General features: G+C 37.5%; 1 protein-coding gene across 1 annotated transcript in view; it reads right to left on the bottom strand.

The window, feature by feature from the left end:
• Nucleotides 1-12,506: 12,506 nt before the first annotated feature.
• The window catches only part of SLC35F5 (solute carrier family 35 member F5), a 39,978-nt gene continuing 35,761 nt past the window's right edge, over nt 12,507-16,723 (bottom strand). The window contains exons 15-16 of the mRNA XM_005898079.3: nt 16,095-16,181; nt 12,507-13,347 (exon numbers count right to left, since the gene is read on the bottom strand). Coding sequence (XP_005898141.1) covers nt 16,106-16,181 — 76 coding nt within the window. The 3' untranslated portion in view covers nt 12,507-13,347; nt 16,095-16,105. The remainder of the gene's footprint in view (nt 13,348-16,094; nt 16,182-16,723) is intronic.

Here is a 16,723-nt window from a genome sequence, read left to right as displayed (position 1 = left end):
CTACCAATGCAAGAAACTTAACAGATGGTGGTTCTTAAGAGATGGATTCTATCCCTGGGTTGGGAAGATACTCTGGAGGGGGAAATGGCAACCCACTCCAGTATTCTTGCCAGGAGAATGCCATGGACAGAGGAGTCTGGCAGGCCACAGTCCATAGGGTCGCAAAGAGTCAGACATGACTGAAGCAACTAAGCACAGCACAACACAGGACTATAAGGTCTGTGGCTGGTTAATATACAGATGTGGTGGGACCATGGATACAGAAGGTAATGATAAATTATACTCAGATGAACCCCTATACTGTTCAAGAGTCAACTGCATAGAAAGTATCTTGGGTGCAAAACAAACTTTCACAAGAATGTACCAGGGTGACTACAAAGAAATACAAAATAAATACATATTCTTGGTCCCGCAAAAATACTGCTACCTAATCTCTTAACACTAATCTGAATATTAAGACCCACTTTAGATTATACTAGATGAAGTTTTATCTTACATTGCATCCTGACATTTGACTTTTTTGTTTTGCCACTATCAGATATTTCATGTTATACTAACCAAGGGAATTAGCATTCTCAATGTCCTATCTGCATTCTTACTAGCCTCTTTCTGCTCAGGTTTTTAAAAATAGTATTTCATATGCAGTTGGAGCCTACAACATAAGGGGAAAACTCTCCCACCCGAGTCTCCAATGCTCATCTTGCAGGCCCCCAGCAGTCTGCAGTTTAAGGAGACCATTCTGGATGGATCCAAATGCTTTATTCAAGTTCCACACATGTCTCCAAACTCCAACCAATTAGCCGTGTATGCTTTTTATCTGTACTCATCCCCATATTTACTCTATAGATTTAGATGGTGGATGAGAGGGGAGGCAAAAGGACCCTAGCTGTGATTATTGTCTTTATTAAGGTGGAATTAAACAGCACAACACATCTAATAGTATTTTAGCCCAGTACTTTGAGCATCCCCAAGTTTTCAGATTATAAATTCACAACAGTGAATAATACACTAGTGATTATTTTTAAAATATTGAACAATTTCATGCTGTAAAAATTATATGCTTATAGTTTTAGCTTGAATTTGTTTTGTAGCTTATTTAACACTGTCTGAAAATGAAGAAGGTAATGAAAACTAGATATTTGAGAATGCCTTATAGGAGGCAACATAGTGGAGACTCTAACAAGGCCAGTTACTTAGAAAAGTGTACCTATTTATCTGATACCCTCAGCATCCAGAAATCATCACAAGTTCAGATACAACTTCTTCAATGCTGCTTTAGAAATCTGACGGAAAACTTAAAGAGTCTATGCTAAGCTGTAACAAAGGCAAAAAACAAAACTATGGTCTACGCAATGTTACCACCACACCACTCTATAAAGCACCAAAACACTGTTTGGCATTGTCTCTTAAATCAGAGAACTTCCAGGCACATAGAATGAGAGTTGAGAGGAATTTAGAAGATGCTAAGTTTAATTCTTACTTTCCACCTGAGAATAGTAAAGGAAGAATGAACCAAAGGAATCAGCATTTATCGAGTCTCAGGCATGTCGGATGGGGCATTTCCAACTTGGCTATCTCATTTCCTACAGTCCCAAGTAAGTAGCATTAATCTCCATTTTACAGCTAAGGAAATGCAGACCTATCTGGATTAAATGCCCCCCAATAAATCCACTAATGGAGAACAAGTGGATTCTATCTTTAAAATTACTTCTCTTTCTTCAGGGTCAGTTCAGTTCAGTTCAGTCGTGTCCAACTCTTTGCAACACCAAGGACTGAAGCACACCAGGCTTCCCTGTCCATCACCAATACCTGGAGCTTGCTCAAACTCAAGTCCATTGAGTCAGTGATTCCATCAAACCATATCATCCTCTGTCATCCATCTGCAGTGTCTCCTCCAGTGCCTTCCCAGCATCACGGTCTTTTTCCAATGTCATGTTCTGGGATCAGATGCCATGATCTTTGTTTTCTGAATATTGAGTTTCAGCTTCAGCATCAGCCCTTCCAATGAATATTCCTCTTTGATTTTACTTCAGGATGGACTGGTGGGATCTCTTCTTCAGTCAAAGAGTTGGCATCAGTCTTCTCAAACACCACAGTTCAAAAGCATCAATTCATTCGCACTCAGTTTTCGGCAAGTCCAACTCTCACATCCATACATCCAGCCTGGCATTTTTGACTAGATGGACCTTTGTTGGCAAAATAAGTCTCTGCTTTTTAATATGCTATCTGGATTTGTCATAGCTTTTCTTCTATGAATTACAGTGTCTTTTAATTTCATGGTCCAGTTCACCATCTGCAGTGATTTTAAAGCCATGTAGTCTCTCCACTGTTTTCATCTGTTTCCCAATCTATTTGCCCCTTCTCCTCCTGCCCAGATGCCATGATCTTTGTTTTCTGAATGTCCAGTTGAGTCAACTTTTTTTCTCCTCTTTCATTTTCATCAAAGGCTCTTTAGTTTCCTCTTCTCTTTCTGCCATGAACAGAGTGGCATCACCTGCATAGAATGGTTATTGATATTTCAGTCCAAGGGACTCTCAAAGTCTTGTCCAACACCCAGCCTGGCATTTTGTGTGATGTTCAGTTCAGTTCAATTCCAGTCTCATATCCATGCTGTGACCACTGAAAAAACCATGGAATTACTAGACAGGCCTTTGTGCCATCACCAACTCCTGGAGTCTATTTAAACTCATGTCCATATCTAGTGATGGTCATAACTTTCCTCTCATCCTCTGTTGTCCCTTTTCTCCTCCTGCAATCACCATCTGCAGTGATCTTTTTGAGCCCAACTCTTTTGCCACTGTTTCCCATCTATTTTCAGCTTTAGCATCAGTGGGACCAGATGTCATGATATTCATTTTATGAATGTTGGAGAGTCTTTGGACCTTCAGTCAAAGGCATCTCAGTGATGAATGCCCAAGGGACTCTTCTTTCATATTCACCACTTTCACCTTCATCAAGAGGCTTTTAGTTCCTCTCCAATTTCATATCCATGGGTGGTATCATCTGCATATCTGAGGTTATTGATAGACCTCTTGTTGCCAAGTAATGTTCCACTTTTTAATATGCTTCCAGGTTGGTCATGATGTACTCCTTTCAAGTTAAGTAATAAGGGTTTTAATTTCTTGGCTGCAATCACCTCCTTTTGATTTTTAGAACCAGTCTGTTTCCATGTTTCCAGTTCTATTTTGGCTTCCTGACCTGCAAACAGATTTTTGATATTCATTTTAGGTCAGGTGGTCTGCTATTTCCATCTCTTTCAGAATTTTCCTCTTTTTATTGTGATCTTTTCAAAAGCTTCTTCATAGTCAATAAAGCAGAAGTAGATGTTTTTCTGGAGGTCTCTTGTTTTTTCTCCGGCAATCTTGATTCCAGTGGTTTTCCAGCAAGTTTTCTCTGGTTCCTCTGATATTTTCTAAATCTATCTTGAACATCTGGTAGTTCCTGGTCCATTTGGAACCAGTCTTGGAGAATTTCCAGCATTACTTTGTAGTGTGTGCAAACAGATTTTTTGAAGAGGTGGTCCTTTGGCATTCTATTGGCATCTCTTTTAGAAATTGAATGAGTTGACCTTTTCCAGTCCTACACTGCTGAGTTTTCCACATTTCCTGGAATACTGAGTGCAGCACTTAGATGTTTTCATCTCTCTTGTTTTTGAAATGATCCACTGGTTTTTGCATTTCATCTCTGTTCCCTCTGACTTTGTTATCTTGAGTGATGGTCCACGTAACGCCCTTGAGAATTTTGAGTTACATTCCAGGATGAGATGAGTCTGGTTCTTTGAGGTGATCTTCTTTCTTGATCACACCTTTTGTGGTTATCTGGTCATTTCTGGAATACTCTTTTTCACAGCATCAGCTTTTCTTCTGTGACTGGAATTTTTTCACCTCCACTAGCTTTGTTCCTTAATGCTTCTTCACCTTTCACATTAGGACTACCATTTCTGCTCACAACCATTGTGGTTATCTTTCATGATCTTTTTGAAAGGTTCTTCTCAGATTCTTCATTTTTTTTTTGTATGTTCTTTTTTTGCTTCATTGTTAGGTTCTAATTTCTTCTGTTCTTGTATCATCTTTGCATGAAATGTTCCCTTGGTATCTCTAATTTTCTTGAAGAGATATCTGGTCCTTCCCATTCCATTGTTTTCCTCTATTTCTTTGCACTGATCACTGAGGAAGGCTTTCTTATCTCTCTTTGCTATTCTTTGGAACTCTGCATTCAAATGGGTGTATCTTTCCTTTTCTCCTTTGCCTTTCACTTCTTTTCTTTTCTCAGCTGTTTCTAAGGCCTCCTCAGACAACCATTTTGCCTTTTTGCATTTCTTTTTCTTGGGGATGGTCTTGATCGCTGCCTCCTGTACTATGTCACAAACTTCTGTCCATAGTTCTTCAGGCACTCTTTCAGATCTAATCCCTTGAATCTATTTGTCACTTCCACTGTATCATAAGGGATTTGATTTAGATCCTACCTGAAAGGTCTAGCAGTTTTCCGTACTTTCTTCAATTTAAGTCTGAATTTGGCAATAAGGAGTTCATGATCTGAGCCACAGTCAGCTCCTAGTCTTGTTTTTGCTAACTGTTTAGAGCTTCTCCATCTTCGGCTGCAAAGAGTATTAATCAATCTGATTTTGATATTGACCATCTGGTGATGTCCATGTGTAGTAGGGTCTTCTCTTGTGTTGTTGGAAGAGGGTGTTTGCTATAACCAGTGAATTCTCCTGTAAAAACTCTATTAGCCTTTGCCCTGCTTCATTCTGTACTCCAAGGCCAAATTTGCCTGTTACTCCAGGTATTTCTTGCCTTCCTAGTTTTGCGTCCCAGTCCACTATAATGAAAAGGACAACTTTCTTGGGTGTTAGTTCTAGAAGGCCTTGTAGGTCTTCATAGAACCATTCAACTTCAGCTTGTTCAGCATTACTGGTCAGAGCATAAAGTTGGATTACTGTGATATTGAATGATTTTCCTTGTAAACTAGCAAAAATCATTCTGTCATTTTTGAGATTGCATCCAAGTGCTGCATTTTGGACTCTTTTGTTGACTATGAGGGCTACTCCATTTCTTCTAAGGGATTACTGCCCACAGTAGCAGATATAATAGTCATCTGAATTAAAATTCACCCATTCCAGTCCATTTTAGTTTGCTGATTCCTAAAAAGTTGATGTTCACTCTTGCCATTTCCTGTTTGACCACTTCAATTTGCCTTGATTCATGGACCTAACACTCCAGACTCCTATGCTACATTGCTCTTTACAGCATCAGACTCTACTTCCATCACCAGTCACATTCAGAACTGTTTTTCACTTTTGGCTCCATCTTTTCATTCTTTCTAACACTTATTTCTCCACATTGATCTCCAGCATCAGATGGGGCACCATCACCAGTCACATTCAGAACTGTTTTTTTTTTTGGTATTGTTTTTTTTGGTCCTTTTCATTCTTTCTTTTGCCAGTAGCATATTACCGACCTGGGGAATTTATCTTTCAGTGTCCTATCTTTTTGCCTTTTCATACTGTTCATGGGGCTCTCAAGGCAAAAATACTGAAGTGGTTTGCCATTCCCTTCTCCAGTGTAAGATGTTTTGTCAGAACTCTCCACCATGACCTGTCTGTCTTGGGTGGCCCTACATGGCATGGCTCATAGTTTCATTGAATTGGACAAGGCTGTGGTCCATGTGATCAGATTGGTTAGTTTTCTGTGATTGTGGTTATCAGTTTGTCTGCCCTCTGATGGAGAAGGATAAAAGGCTTATGGAATCTTCCTGATGGGAGAGTCTGACTGAGTGGGAAACTTGGTCTTGTTCTGATGGGCAGAGCCATGAATGGGCAGTAAACCTTGAATCCAATTTTCTCTTGATGGGTGGTGCTGTGTTCCTCCCTGTTATTTACCTGGGGCCAAACTATGGTGGAGATAATAAAGATAATTGTGACCTCCTTTAAAAGGTACCATGCAAGCACTGCTGCATTCAGTGCCCCCAATATTGCAGCAGGCCACCACCAACAACCCACACTCTGCCAGAGACTCCTGGATACTCCTGGGCAAGTCAGGGTCAGTCTCTTGTGGGGTCACTGCTCCTTTCTCCTGGGTCCTGGTACACACAATGTTTTGTTTATAACCAACAAGAGTCTGTTTCCCCAGTCCTGGGTATGTTCTGGCAGCACTATGGTGGAATTAATGGCAATGGCCTCCAAGAGGGCTTATGCAACACACCAGTCTACTGCACCCAGAGCCCTTGCCCCTGCAGCAGACCACCACTGACCCATATCTCCACAGGAGACACTCAAACACAATTATGTCACAGTCTCTGAGGAATCTCTGGGTCCTGGGCAAAGCTCAGTTCAGTTCAATTGCTTATTCATGTCCTTTCACCAACTGCCTGGAGTTGCCTCCCTGTCCATCACCAACTCCTGGAGTTTACTCAAACTCATGTCAATTGAGTTGGTGATGCCATCCAACCATCTCATCCTCTGTCATTCCATTCTCTTCCTGCCTTCAATCTTTCCTAGCATCAGGGTCTTTTCAAATGAGTCAGTTCTTCGCATCAAGTGGGCAAAGTATTGGAGTTTCAGCTTCAACATCAGTCCTTCCATGAACATTCAGGACTTATTTCCTCTAGGATGGACTGGTTGGATGTTCTTGCAGTCCAAGGGACTTTCAAGAGTCTTCTCCAACATCACAGTTCAAAAGCATCAATTCTTCAATGCTCAGCTTTCTTTATAGTCCAACTCACATCTAACATAACTACTGGAAAAACCACAGCCTTGACTAGATGGACCTTTGTTGGTAATGTCTTTGCTTTTTAGTATGCTGTCTAGGTTGGTCATAACTTTTCTTCCAAGGAGTAAGTGTCTTTTTATTTCATGGCTGCAGTCACCATCTGCAGTGATTTTGGAGCCCACTGTTTCACATTTATTTGCCATGAAGTGATGGGACCAGATGCCATGATCTTAGTTTTCTGAATGTTGAGCTTTAAGCCAACTTTTTCAGTCTCTGCTTTCGCTTTCATCAAGAGGTTCTTTAGCTCTTCTTCATTTTCTGCTATAATGGTGGTGTCATCTGCACATCTGAGGTTACTGATATTTCTCCCAGGAATCTTGATTCCAGCTTGTGCTTCTTCCAGCCCAGCATGTCTCATGATGTACTCTGCATATAAGTTAAATAAGCATGGTGACAAAATACAGCCTTGGTGTGCTCCTTTTCCTATTTGGAACCAGTCTGTTGTTCCATGTCCAGTTCTAACTGTTGCTTCCTGACCTGCATACAGATTTCTCAAGAGGCAGGTCAGGTGGTCTGCTATTACCATCTCTTTCAGAATTTTCCACAGTTTATGTGATCTACACAGTCAAAGGCTTTGGCACAGTCAATAAAGCAGAAATAGATGTTTTTTCTAGAACTCTCTTGCTTTTTCTATGATCCAGTGGATTTTGGGAATTTGATCTCTGGTTCCTCTGCCTTGTCTAAAACCAGCTTGAATATCTGAAGTTCACGGTTCAGTACTGTTGAAGCCTGGCTTGGAGAATTTTGAGCATTACTTTGCTAGCGTGTGAGATGAGTGCAATTGTACGGTAGTTTAAGCATTCTTTGGCATTGCCTTTCTTAGGGATTGGAATGAAAATTGACCTTTTGCAGTCCTGTGGCCACTGCTGAGTTTTCCAAATTTGCTGGAATACTGAGTGCAGTATTTTAATAGCATCATCTTTTAGGATTTGAAATAGCTCAACTGGAATTTCATCACCTCCACTAGCTTTGTTCCTAGTGATGCTTCAAAAGGCCCACTTGACTTCACATTCCAGGATGTCTGGCTCTAGGTGAATGATCACACCTACATGCTTATCTGTGTCATGAAGATCTTTGCATAGCTCTTCTGTGTATTCTTGCCACCTCTTCTTAATGTCTTCTGCTTCTGTTAGGCCCACACCATTTCTGTCCTTTATTGAGCCCATCTTTGCATGAAATGTTCCCTTGGTATCTCTAATTTTCTTGAAGAGATCTATAGTTTTTTTTCCATTCTATTGTTTTCCTCTATTTCTTTGCACTGATCACTGAGGAAGGCTTTCTTATCTCTCCTTGCTATTCTTTGGAACTCTAGATTCAAATGGGTATATCTTTCCTTTTCTCCTTTGCTTTTGGCTTCTCTTCTTTTCACAGCTATTTGAGAAGCCTCCTCAGACAACCATTTTGCCTTTTTGCATTTCTTTTTCTTGGGGATGGTCTTGATCCCTGTCTTCTGTACAATGTCAGGAACCTATGCTCATAGTTCGTCAGGCACTCTATCAGATCTAGTCCCTTAAATCTACTTCTCACTTCCACTGTAAAATCATAAGGGATTTGATTTAGGTCATACCTGAATGGTCTAATGGTTTTCCCTACTTTCTTCAATTTAAGTCTGAATTTGGCAATAAGGAGTTCATGATCTGAGCCACAGTCAGTTCCCAGTCTTGTTTTTGCTGACTGTATAGAGCGTCTCCATCTTTGGCTGCAAAGAATATAATCCATCTGAATTTGGTATTGACCATCTGGTGATGTCCATGTATACAGTCTTCTCTTATGTTGTTGGAAGAGGGTGTTTGCTATGACCAGTGCATTCTCTTGGCAGAAGACTCATGTTCAGTAAATCTTTAATACTCTTTTTGAAGGAGGTTGCCATTATCTTCATTACTTCCACCAGAGCTTGGCCTCAGGTCAAACAACAGGGAGGGAACACAGCTCCACCCATGGGAGACAGAAAATTGGATTAAAGATTTACTGAGCATGGCCCCACCTATCAGAACAAGACTGTTTCCTCAGGGTAATGATTCACAAATGATTCCTAGGACCATCAGCAGGAGCATTACCTGGAAACTGTTAGACATGCAAATTCCCAGGCCTTCTCTAACACTTCTCAATCAGAAACTGTGGAGTGGGGACCAGCAAGCCCTGCAAGAGATGCTGGTGAAATCCTCAAGTTTTAGAGCCACTGGTCTTTTAGTACATTGTCTCTCAAAAACTCTACTTGGAACACATATATTAAAATACATATAATTTTGCACTAAACTACTGCAGAGGTCAAAAGAACTTAGTGTATTACCCTTTATACCAGAATATCATGACACAGATAGCCTTCCACAAAATTTTGCTTTGGATGTTACATGATCTAACTGATTGACACTGAATTTTTTTGTTGAGGAAAAAAAGAAAATTGAGAGCTATTCTGAATAAACAAATACTGGCAGTAAGATTCTGAGGCTGTTTTCACCTTATGTCCAAAATAAGTAAGATTCTTGAAACAAAAATCTCTGCCTGTCTTACAAAGATCCACTGAAGTTAACAAATACCAATGCCTGACTTTATTATTATTTGCCATAATTAAAACTAGGTATAGGAAAACCAAGTAGGAATTTAGTGAATTACCTTGTTCAAAGTTTCAATTTGGAGGGTTTTCTTTTCCACCTTTAAAATATTAGTATCATGAAGGAAATCGTGTCATCATCTGAGTACTTCTCCACTCCAAACCCCCATATGAAAAATAAAATCATTTGTTACAAAAATTCAAAATGTTCTCATTGGAGATTTTGCCATTTCACTTTAGCATTTTGGCAAATATGCCTAACCAAAGAATACTAATTTCTTTTCATATGCAATTTTCCCTTAAATATATGTCAATGATTTCATTAGCTGTCATTCTAATATATATATTTCATATAGGAAATTTTATAGGAAAGCATTGTTTTATAAATGCAATGACATTAAAAGATGCTTAGTTTCTAAGATACACAAAGCACAATTTTTTCTTAGAAAACAAAAAAAAATCACAATGAAAATAAGGTAATCATTAAAATGAGTTAAAATTAAAATAGAGATTTCAATTATCATGTACTCTTGGTGCCTGATGGCAAAAATAAAAAAGTTTCATGTTAATATAACAATAAATTCTTGGTGGTCATTATTTGCTTCAAATTTATAATGAACCCCTTTTCTATCTCCAGTTTTTTAAAGGTTTCCAATATTTAAAAGGAAATCTCCTATGGAGTATATATAGAGTATGAACTATGAAATACTTAATTTTTCCACAGATGAATGAAACTAATAGTATTAAAAAGGAAATGGGGTGGGTCTAAAACCTGCAAGTCTATGTAAAAAAAGTACCTCAATTTATCTAAATGGAATCTTTGGTACATGACATACTAATAAAGTAGAACCCTACCTTCAAATTCTGCATGTATGCCTTGTCACTACTGAAGAAAAGTCAGCACACAATTATGCTAGCCATATAAATCTGCAGATGTCACAGCTAACAGTCATTTCTGTTTTTTTTCACTCTTCCTATAATATTATTTAGTAATAACTATTTCAAAAAGAAAGTAGGCAGAAATGATGCAGGATTACAACTAGAATTGCTTGATATAAAAATAACATTTCATTTATTTGCTAATACGATTCTGGGAAATATATGTTAAAATTAATTCCTACTTTATCCTTCCTTAAGGACATTTTGCTTCTTCAGCCAGCACACTGAGAATTAGTGTTACAGATCTTACCAAAGTGCCTGACGAAAAACCTTGGATTCCATAGAAGTCATACCTTGCAACCCCAAATTGGCTCTGCACGACTGACTATAAAGCAGCATTAGCATTCTTTCTGAAATAAGACTGTATAATTCTGAGAACATTCATTTTACCTTGTGAGCTCAATTCTATAGAAAAAATGAATTTTATTTGTTCCTTGCCAGTGGAAAAATCAGTTTAAGGGGTTAATCAGGCTGATAGAAGTCAATTAAAAAAATCATTTTTTTAAATCAAAATTTATTTACAGGAATAATTATAGGTATCTTATGTACCCCTAATGGCTTTTTTAAGCTTCAAAGTGTTCACCTAAGCTTTTAAGGCTGCCTCGCTTTTTGGTTTTGTTTTAGTAGAGATTCTGATGTTCGTTTAACACATAGTACAAAACAGCAGACTCCCTTTCATCAAGGTCATAATTTGAAACATTATACAATAATGGGATTTAAATTATGTATGGGAAGAAAAGTAGAAGACTGAAACAAGATATTAGAAATCTCTATTTGGGTCTTTAGATTCAGAAAAATATAATCACAGGCCAACACTGTTCCAAGAGATGAAGGACGTTAGCAAATACTTCAATGTAGCCTCTCCCAATAGTTCCAAAGGTCCACAATGTGACTGCTGTCACATTCTGACAGAGCCCTGTTAGCTAGATTTCTAGGTAATCACAGCATGGAAGTAATCTACCATAACTATTTCTTGAGAAGATGAACCCTCAACTACAAAGATGCAGGAAGGAAGTCCTCAACTGCTCATTTGCCATGGTTACAGTATTCAAATATAAAAATCATTGAAATAGATATAACTAGGAGAGAAGATAATACTGCAAAGCAGTAGTAATTCATACTTTCAGGTAAGCAATAATACTGCTTCCTTCTAAAGAGGCTGTTCATTGATAAAAAGCATAATAGCCAAGTGGAAGAAGACCTCCTCAAGATTTTTCCAATATATTAACAAGGCTTACTACTTCTGGAATCCTGAGTGACAACACATGATCTGTATGGCATATGAACACAGAGCACATGGACAACTAAAAACTTCTGACTTCAACTTCTTTTCCTACCATATTTAGAGAATAATTTAAAGTTTTAATTTCACTATCACTGTTTCAACTATTTCATCCTGTAATTGCCAAGAAGTACTGGCAATGGTCAAAACAGCAAAAATAGAAAGTAGAGAGGTATACAGATAATAAATTTCAACCAAACTTAGTCTTTGAGTAACTGAAATGTTACTTCAGTAGTTCTTCCCAGGATAAAATTTCTTAGAAGTCCACATTCTTTACACGCCTTTAACCTGTGCCAAGCTAACAAAATCAATTATGATTTTCAGCATAAGATTTATTGGTGGCACCAAATAGGAGAACAGATGTCTGTTTTTTAAAATTTAATGTTAGCAAGAAACAATCTTTTAAATTAATGTAATATAAAAATTCTCAGGACAAGCTAAACTTCACTTTAGACTTATAGTAACACCAAAGCAATTTTAAGATTGTGAATAAGACAAACTGAAGCTAAGCATTACAAAGGGAATTCTTAAAAATCATAATTCTTTGAACTGAATCATAATTCAATTCTTTAGAAATTCTAAAGAGAAATGAACTAGTCTCACAAAACTTGAGAAGGAAATGGATTCTGATTAATCAAAAGACTGAATGGATTCTGGGACATACATTAATCCTCTGAGGTCTACAGTGAGTAAAGTCCAGGAGCAGCTGCACAATAAGGATGTAAGTCTAAGAGTTAAATCAGGAGTATTTTATACTTAATTTAATCTTGGTAGAGGAAAAGTACAACTGTAATTTTTAAAGTAGAATTTCTTCTTGCCTCCCTTCTTTGGTTTTTAATCATAAAAATTTATTTAGGAAAACTAAAATTATTTTAAAAAGAGGCATCCAGTTCTAGAACAATTTTGCATATTTATATATGAAAAAATCAGAAACCAATTGGTAGATCTGTAATACACACACACATATATATAAACATTTTATTTTAATAATACTTTATCACTTCAATTTACATCATTCCATTATGAAAATGTTCAATTGAAGAGAGGATATTTCTTCAAAACTCTAAATAAGCAGAGCTTTATCAATTAAATTTACAGCATTACAGCCTTTAGAAATACATAATTCTTCATTTTACAGTAATACTTCCCCTTTAAAAATTCGTCATGGTTTGTCACAGATTTAAAGTACAAGGCACCTAATGCTATGAAAGATAATACAGTATATGCAGTGTAAATGAAACAGATCTGTCAAACATTGATTCTTTTTAAAGTCCTACCAAATTTGTGTGAACATATTTGTTGCATAAATTAAACACTTTTTGTTTTGTTAATTTGTAATATTCTACAAAACTCAAAAATATAATTCGTACCTATTATAGGCAGCTTATTTTAGCATTTTACCTGTAAGAAACACTGATCTATGTACTTAAAATGATTTCTGAAAACATTTTCCTAATATAGTCCAGCATTTAACAAATAATAAGTGAAAATAAAGTCTTCAGAACATTAAAATTTTATTCTTTGATTAGTTCAAATTATTTCATCAGTTGAATTCCTTGAGATGTATAAGGCAGGTTGGTCCTTTAGATGGACTGTAGACCGAAACTTCCTATAACTGTAGTGGTATGTACACAGCTACATAGCAAAGTACTTCATTATGAAAATGAAGACAAAAGATATGAGGAAAATATGTTTTAGAGTTCCAAAGAACTGAAACTGTTATTTTTCAGACTAGGCACTGAAACATTTTTCTACAAAAACTTGCCAGAGATTGTCTCTTCGCTGTATACTACTCCATCATCAAGCTAAAAATAAAAACAAACACATAATCATCATTAGATTACAACTGTCATTTTTAATTTTCTAATTTATATTTTAAAAAGCAAATTATCTTAACATTGAAATACATATCAAACAGTCTATATACTTAAATAACTGGATACCAGAACTTGAGGTGAGTACTAAGAACTGATGTAAGTGAGTTCTACGTGTTGACTGACATCTGAAGCTATTTTAAGATCACAAAATAACAGTTTTATTCATAATACATCCTATCATTATCCCTGTGGAGATAAAGACTCCTGCCTAACCCAGTCTACCTTATTCTACTCTATTATAGTCTATCTTCTTTAGTCTTCACTATCTTCCTTTTATCCCACTCTCACTTCCAAAAATTTCTGGGTGAGAGTGGGTATGAATGTGAATATGAAAATGATGCACAGCATACCAGGGAGGGAAAATGCATAAATTAAAGCATTAAAAAGATTTAAAGAGGGACTTCCCTGATGGTTCAGTGGTTAAGAATCCACCTTCCAATGCAGGGGATGCAGGTTCAACTCCTGGTCAAGGAACTAAGATCCCCCATGCTGTGGGGCAACTAAGCCTGTGCCCTGCAACTAGAGAGCCTGTGCACTCCAGAGCCCAGGCACCGTATCTAGAGAGAAGCACAAATGCCTCGATGATAGATTCCATGTGTAGCAACTAAGACCCAACATAGTGAAATAAATAAATAAAGTATGTTCTAAAAAAGCTTTATATAACTATTTGCATTTTAAAAAAATTTAAATACGGCAAAATACATATTTAGTTCTACTGTCTCCAAAACCTCAGGAGAAAGACAATAAAGGGATTTTTTAAGGTTTAAACCACATGGACAAAGAACAGAGACAAGAATATAGCAGCTAATTCTTAGTTAGCAATGAAGAAATACAACCAGGTATCTCTGTAGGGAGAGGTAAAAGAAACAACTAAAAATAGGTAGACTACAAACGTACAACTAAAAAACTAAAAAAATGTACAACTAAAAACGTACTAAAATTGGTACAAAGTTTATAGAAAAAGGCAATTAGATACTCAGATGCCGTCCCTTCACTTTTCACAGCTAGTCAAGTGCCTCTTCTCTATCCCAGGAGAAGATCTGAGGTTAATTCTCTAAATGCCAGGCACAATCCTACATAGTTCAGGAAAAATAACATTTATATGGTCATAACTTGGTAAACACTGATAACATATCTATCCAAACCACACGGTAACTATCCTGGATGATGAGGATGAAGGAAGGATACAGGGTTGGAAGGCAGGCAAGTGGAGTGGGAGCAGAGGAGGGGGAAGCTGAAAGTAACCTATCTTATACTGCCATAGTGGGAAAATCAACTGAAGATGCCTGAAACTGAAAAATCAAGAAATAGAAGCATAAGCATGGTACTTAGATGGAGAGGAAAATACAGAAATAATCAATGAGGAGTTTAAAGGGACTCCTCAGGGTGGGAAAAAAAGTGAGAGCAATATAGGCAGGGCAGGAGACAGCTGCACTGAACAAGAAGTCTTATAGAACTCTAACTCTTCACACTATTGCATGCATAGCCATCCTAAGAGTAAAAACTAGAAGAAAAAGGGACCAATCAGGGGTTCCCTGGTGGTCCAGTGCTTAGGAATCCGCCTGTCAATGCAGGGGACACAGGTTTGATCCCTGGTCTTGGAAGATCCTACATGCCATAGAACAACTAAGCCCATGTGTCACAACTACTAAACCTGTAGGCCTAAGAGTTCTGTGCTCCATAACAAGAGAAGCCACCACAACAAGAATCCCATACATCACAACTAGAGTAGCCCCCACTTGTGGCTACTAGAGAAAGCCCACACATAGCAGTGAAGACACAGCAGCCAAAACACAATAAAACTCTTTCTGTCATGTAAGAAATATAAAAGATACTATTTCTTAAAATTAAAAAAAAAAAACAAAAACTGTTCTTGAAACACTGTTAAGAGAAAAGCATAGTCAGAGAATCAGGATATGTTGGATGTATCATGCCAGTTATGGTAAACACACACATGCATAGACAAAGGACTGGATATACTTGGTAATCACTTATTTGGGTCAGGTACCATATTTCATGTGTTTTAAACTTACCAAGTATTCAATACTTCTAACAACTTTGTGAGGGAGGTTCTTCTGCAACCCCACTTCACAGAGAAGAAAACAGGCACAATGAGGTTACGAACCTTGCATAACGTCACACAGCTAGTACACACAGAAGCTGGAATTGGATCCCAGGCAGTTTGACTCTAGAGTTGGATTTTCTCAGCCTCTAAGCTGTATCAACTCTCAAAAAAATTAATTATAGGAAATTGATTCTGTATTTGAGCAATACAAGAATAAGAACCTGGGCTTCCCCAGTGGTTCAGTGGTAAAGAATCTGCCTGTCAATGCAGGGGACACAAGTTCGATTCCTGATCCGGGAAGATCCCACGTGCTGTGGAGCAACTAAGCCTGTGGGCCACAACTATTGAGACTGCTCTAGAGCTCAGGTGCTGCAACTAAGGAACCCAGATGCTGCAACTACTGAAGGCTGTGTGCTCTAGAGCCTGTGTTCTGCAACAAGAGAAGCCACTGTGATGAGAATCCTGCATATGGCAACCAAGTAGCCCCCACTCACAACTAAAGAAGAGCCAGCGCAACAAAGAAGACCCAGCACAGCCAAAAATAAAAATAAATAAACATTTTAAAAGAATAAGAACCTTATTCAATACTAATGCCCACTAACATACAAACCTGGAATATAGCTAACTAGCGCCATCCTCCTGAGAAACACCGTGCATAGGAATGAGACTCTCACACTGTTCACTGTCTTCTGGAACCCTTAAAAAAAAGACAATAGTTAGGAAAGCTTTAGACCTGAAAGGAACTTCTACAAATGATCTATTCCACTGGCTAATGCCTGAGGTCAGACCTAGGACTAGAGCAAGACTGCTCAACAAACTGTCCCAAGTTCTTTACAGAATGTAAGAAGTTCTTTACATTCTGTAATGTAATGTTTTAGAGAATATAAAATGCTTTCTCTCTTAAAAAAAAAAATGAAAAAGAAAATGAGGCAATGTTACCTTACCATATTTTATTATGAATTTTGTTCACATCAATAAATTTTTTCTACACTTAAATTTGTTACAGCAAAACTGTAAGCACTTTGATTTCACCTGTGAATTAAAACATTTTTTAAAAAACAGCAGTTTTGAAGAAACTATCCTATCACCCATAGATCTGAGCAGATTCTTTTATCTGGCATTGTATATATAATATTATAATCTTTTAAAAATTCTTCATAGAATCTCTAAAAGCTAGGTCAGCATGGTATGATTCCCATACTTGGCAAACGTTTGAAAAATTTATATTGGAATTTAACC

This window comes from Bos mutus, chromosome 2 (assembly GCF_027580195.1).
Source record: "Bos mutus isolate GX-2022 chromosome 2, NWIPB_WYAK_1.1, whole genome shotgun sequence".
Lineage (NCBI taxonomy): Eukaryota > Metazoa > Chordata > Mammalia > Artiodactyla > Bovidae > Bos > Bos mutus.
This window is presented reverse-complemented; position numbering and strand designations above follow the sequence as displayed.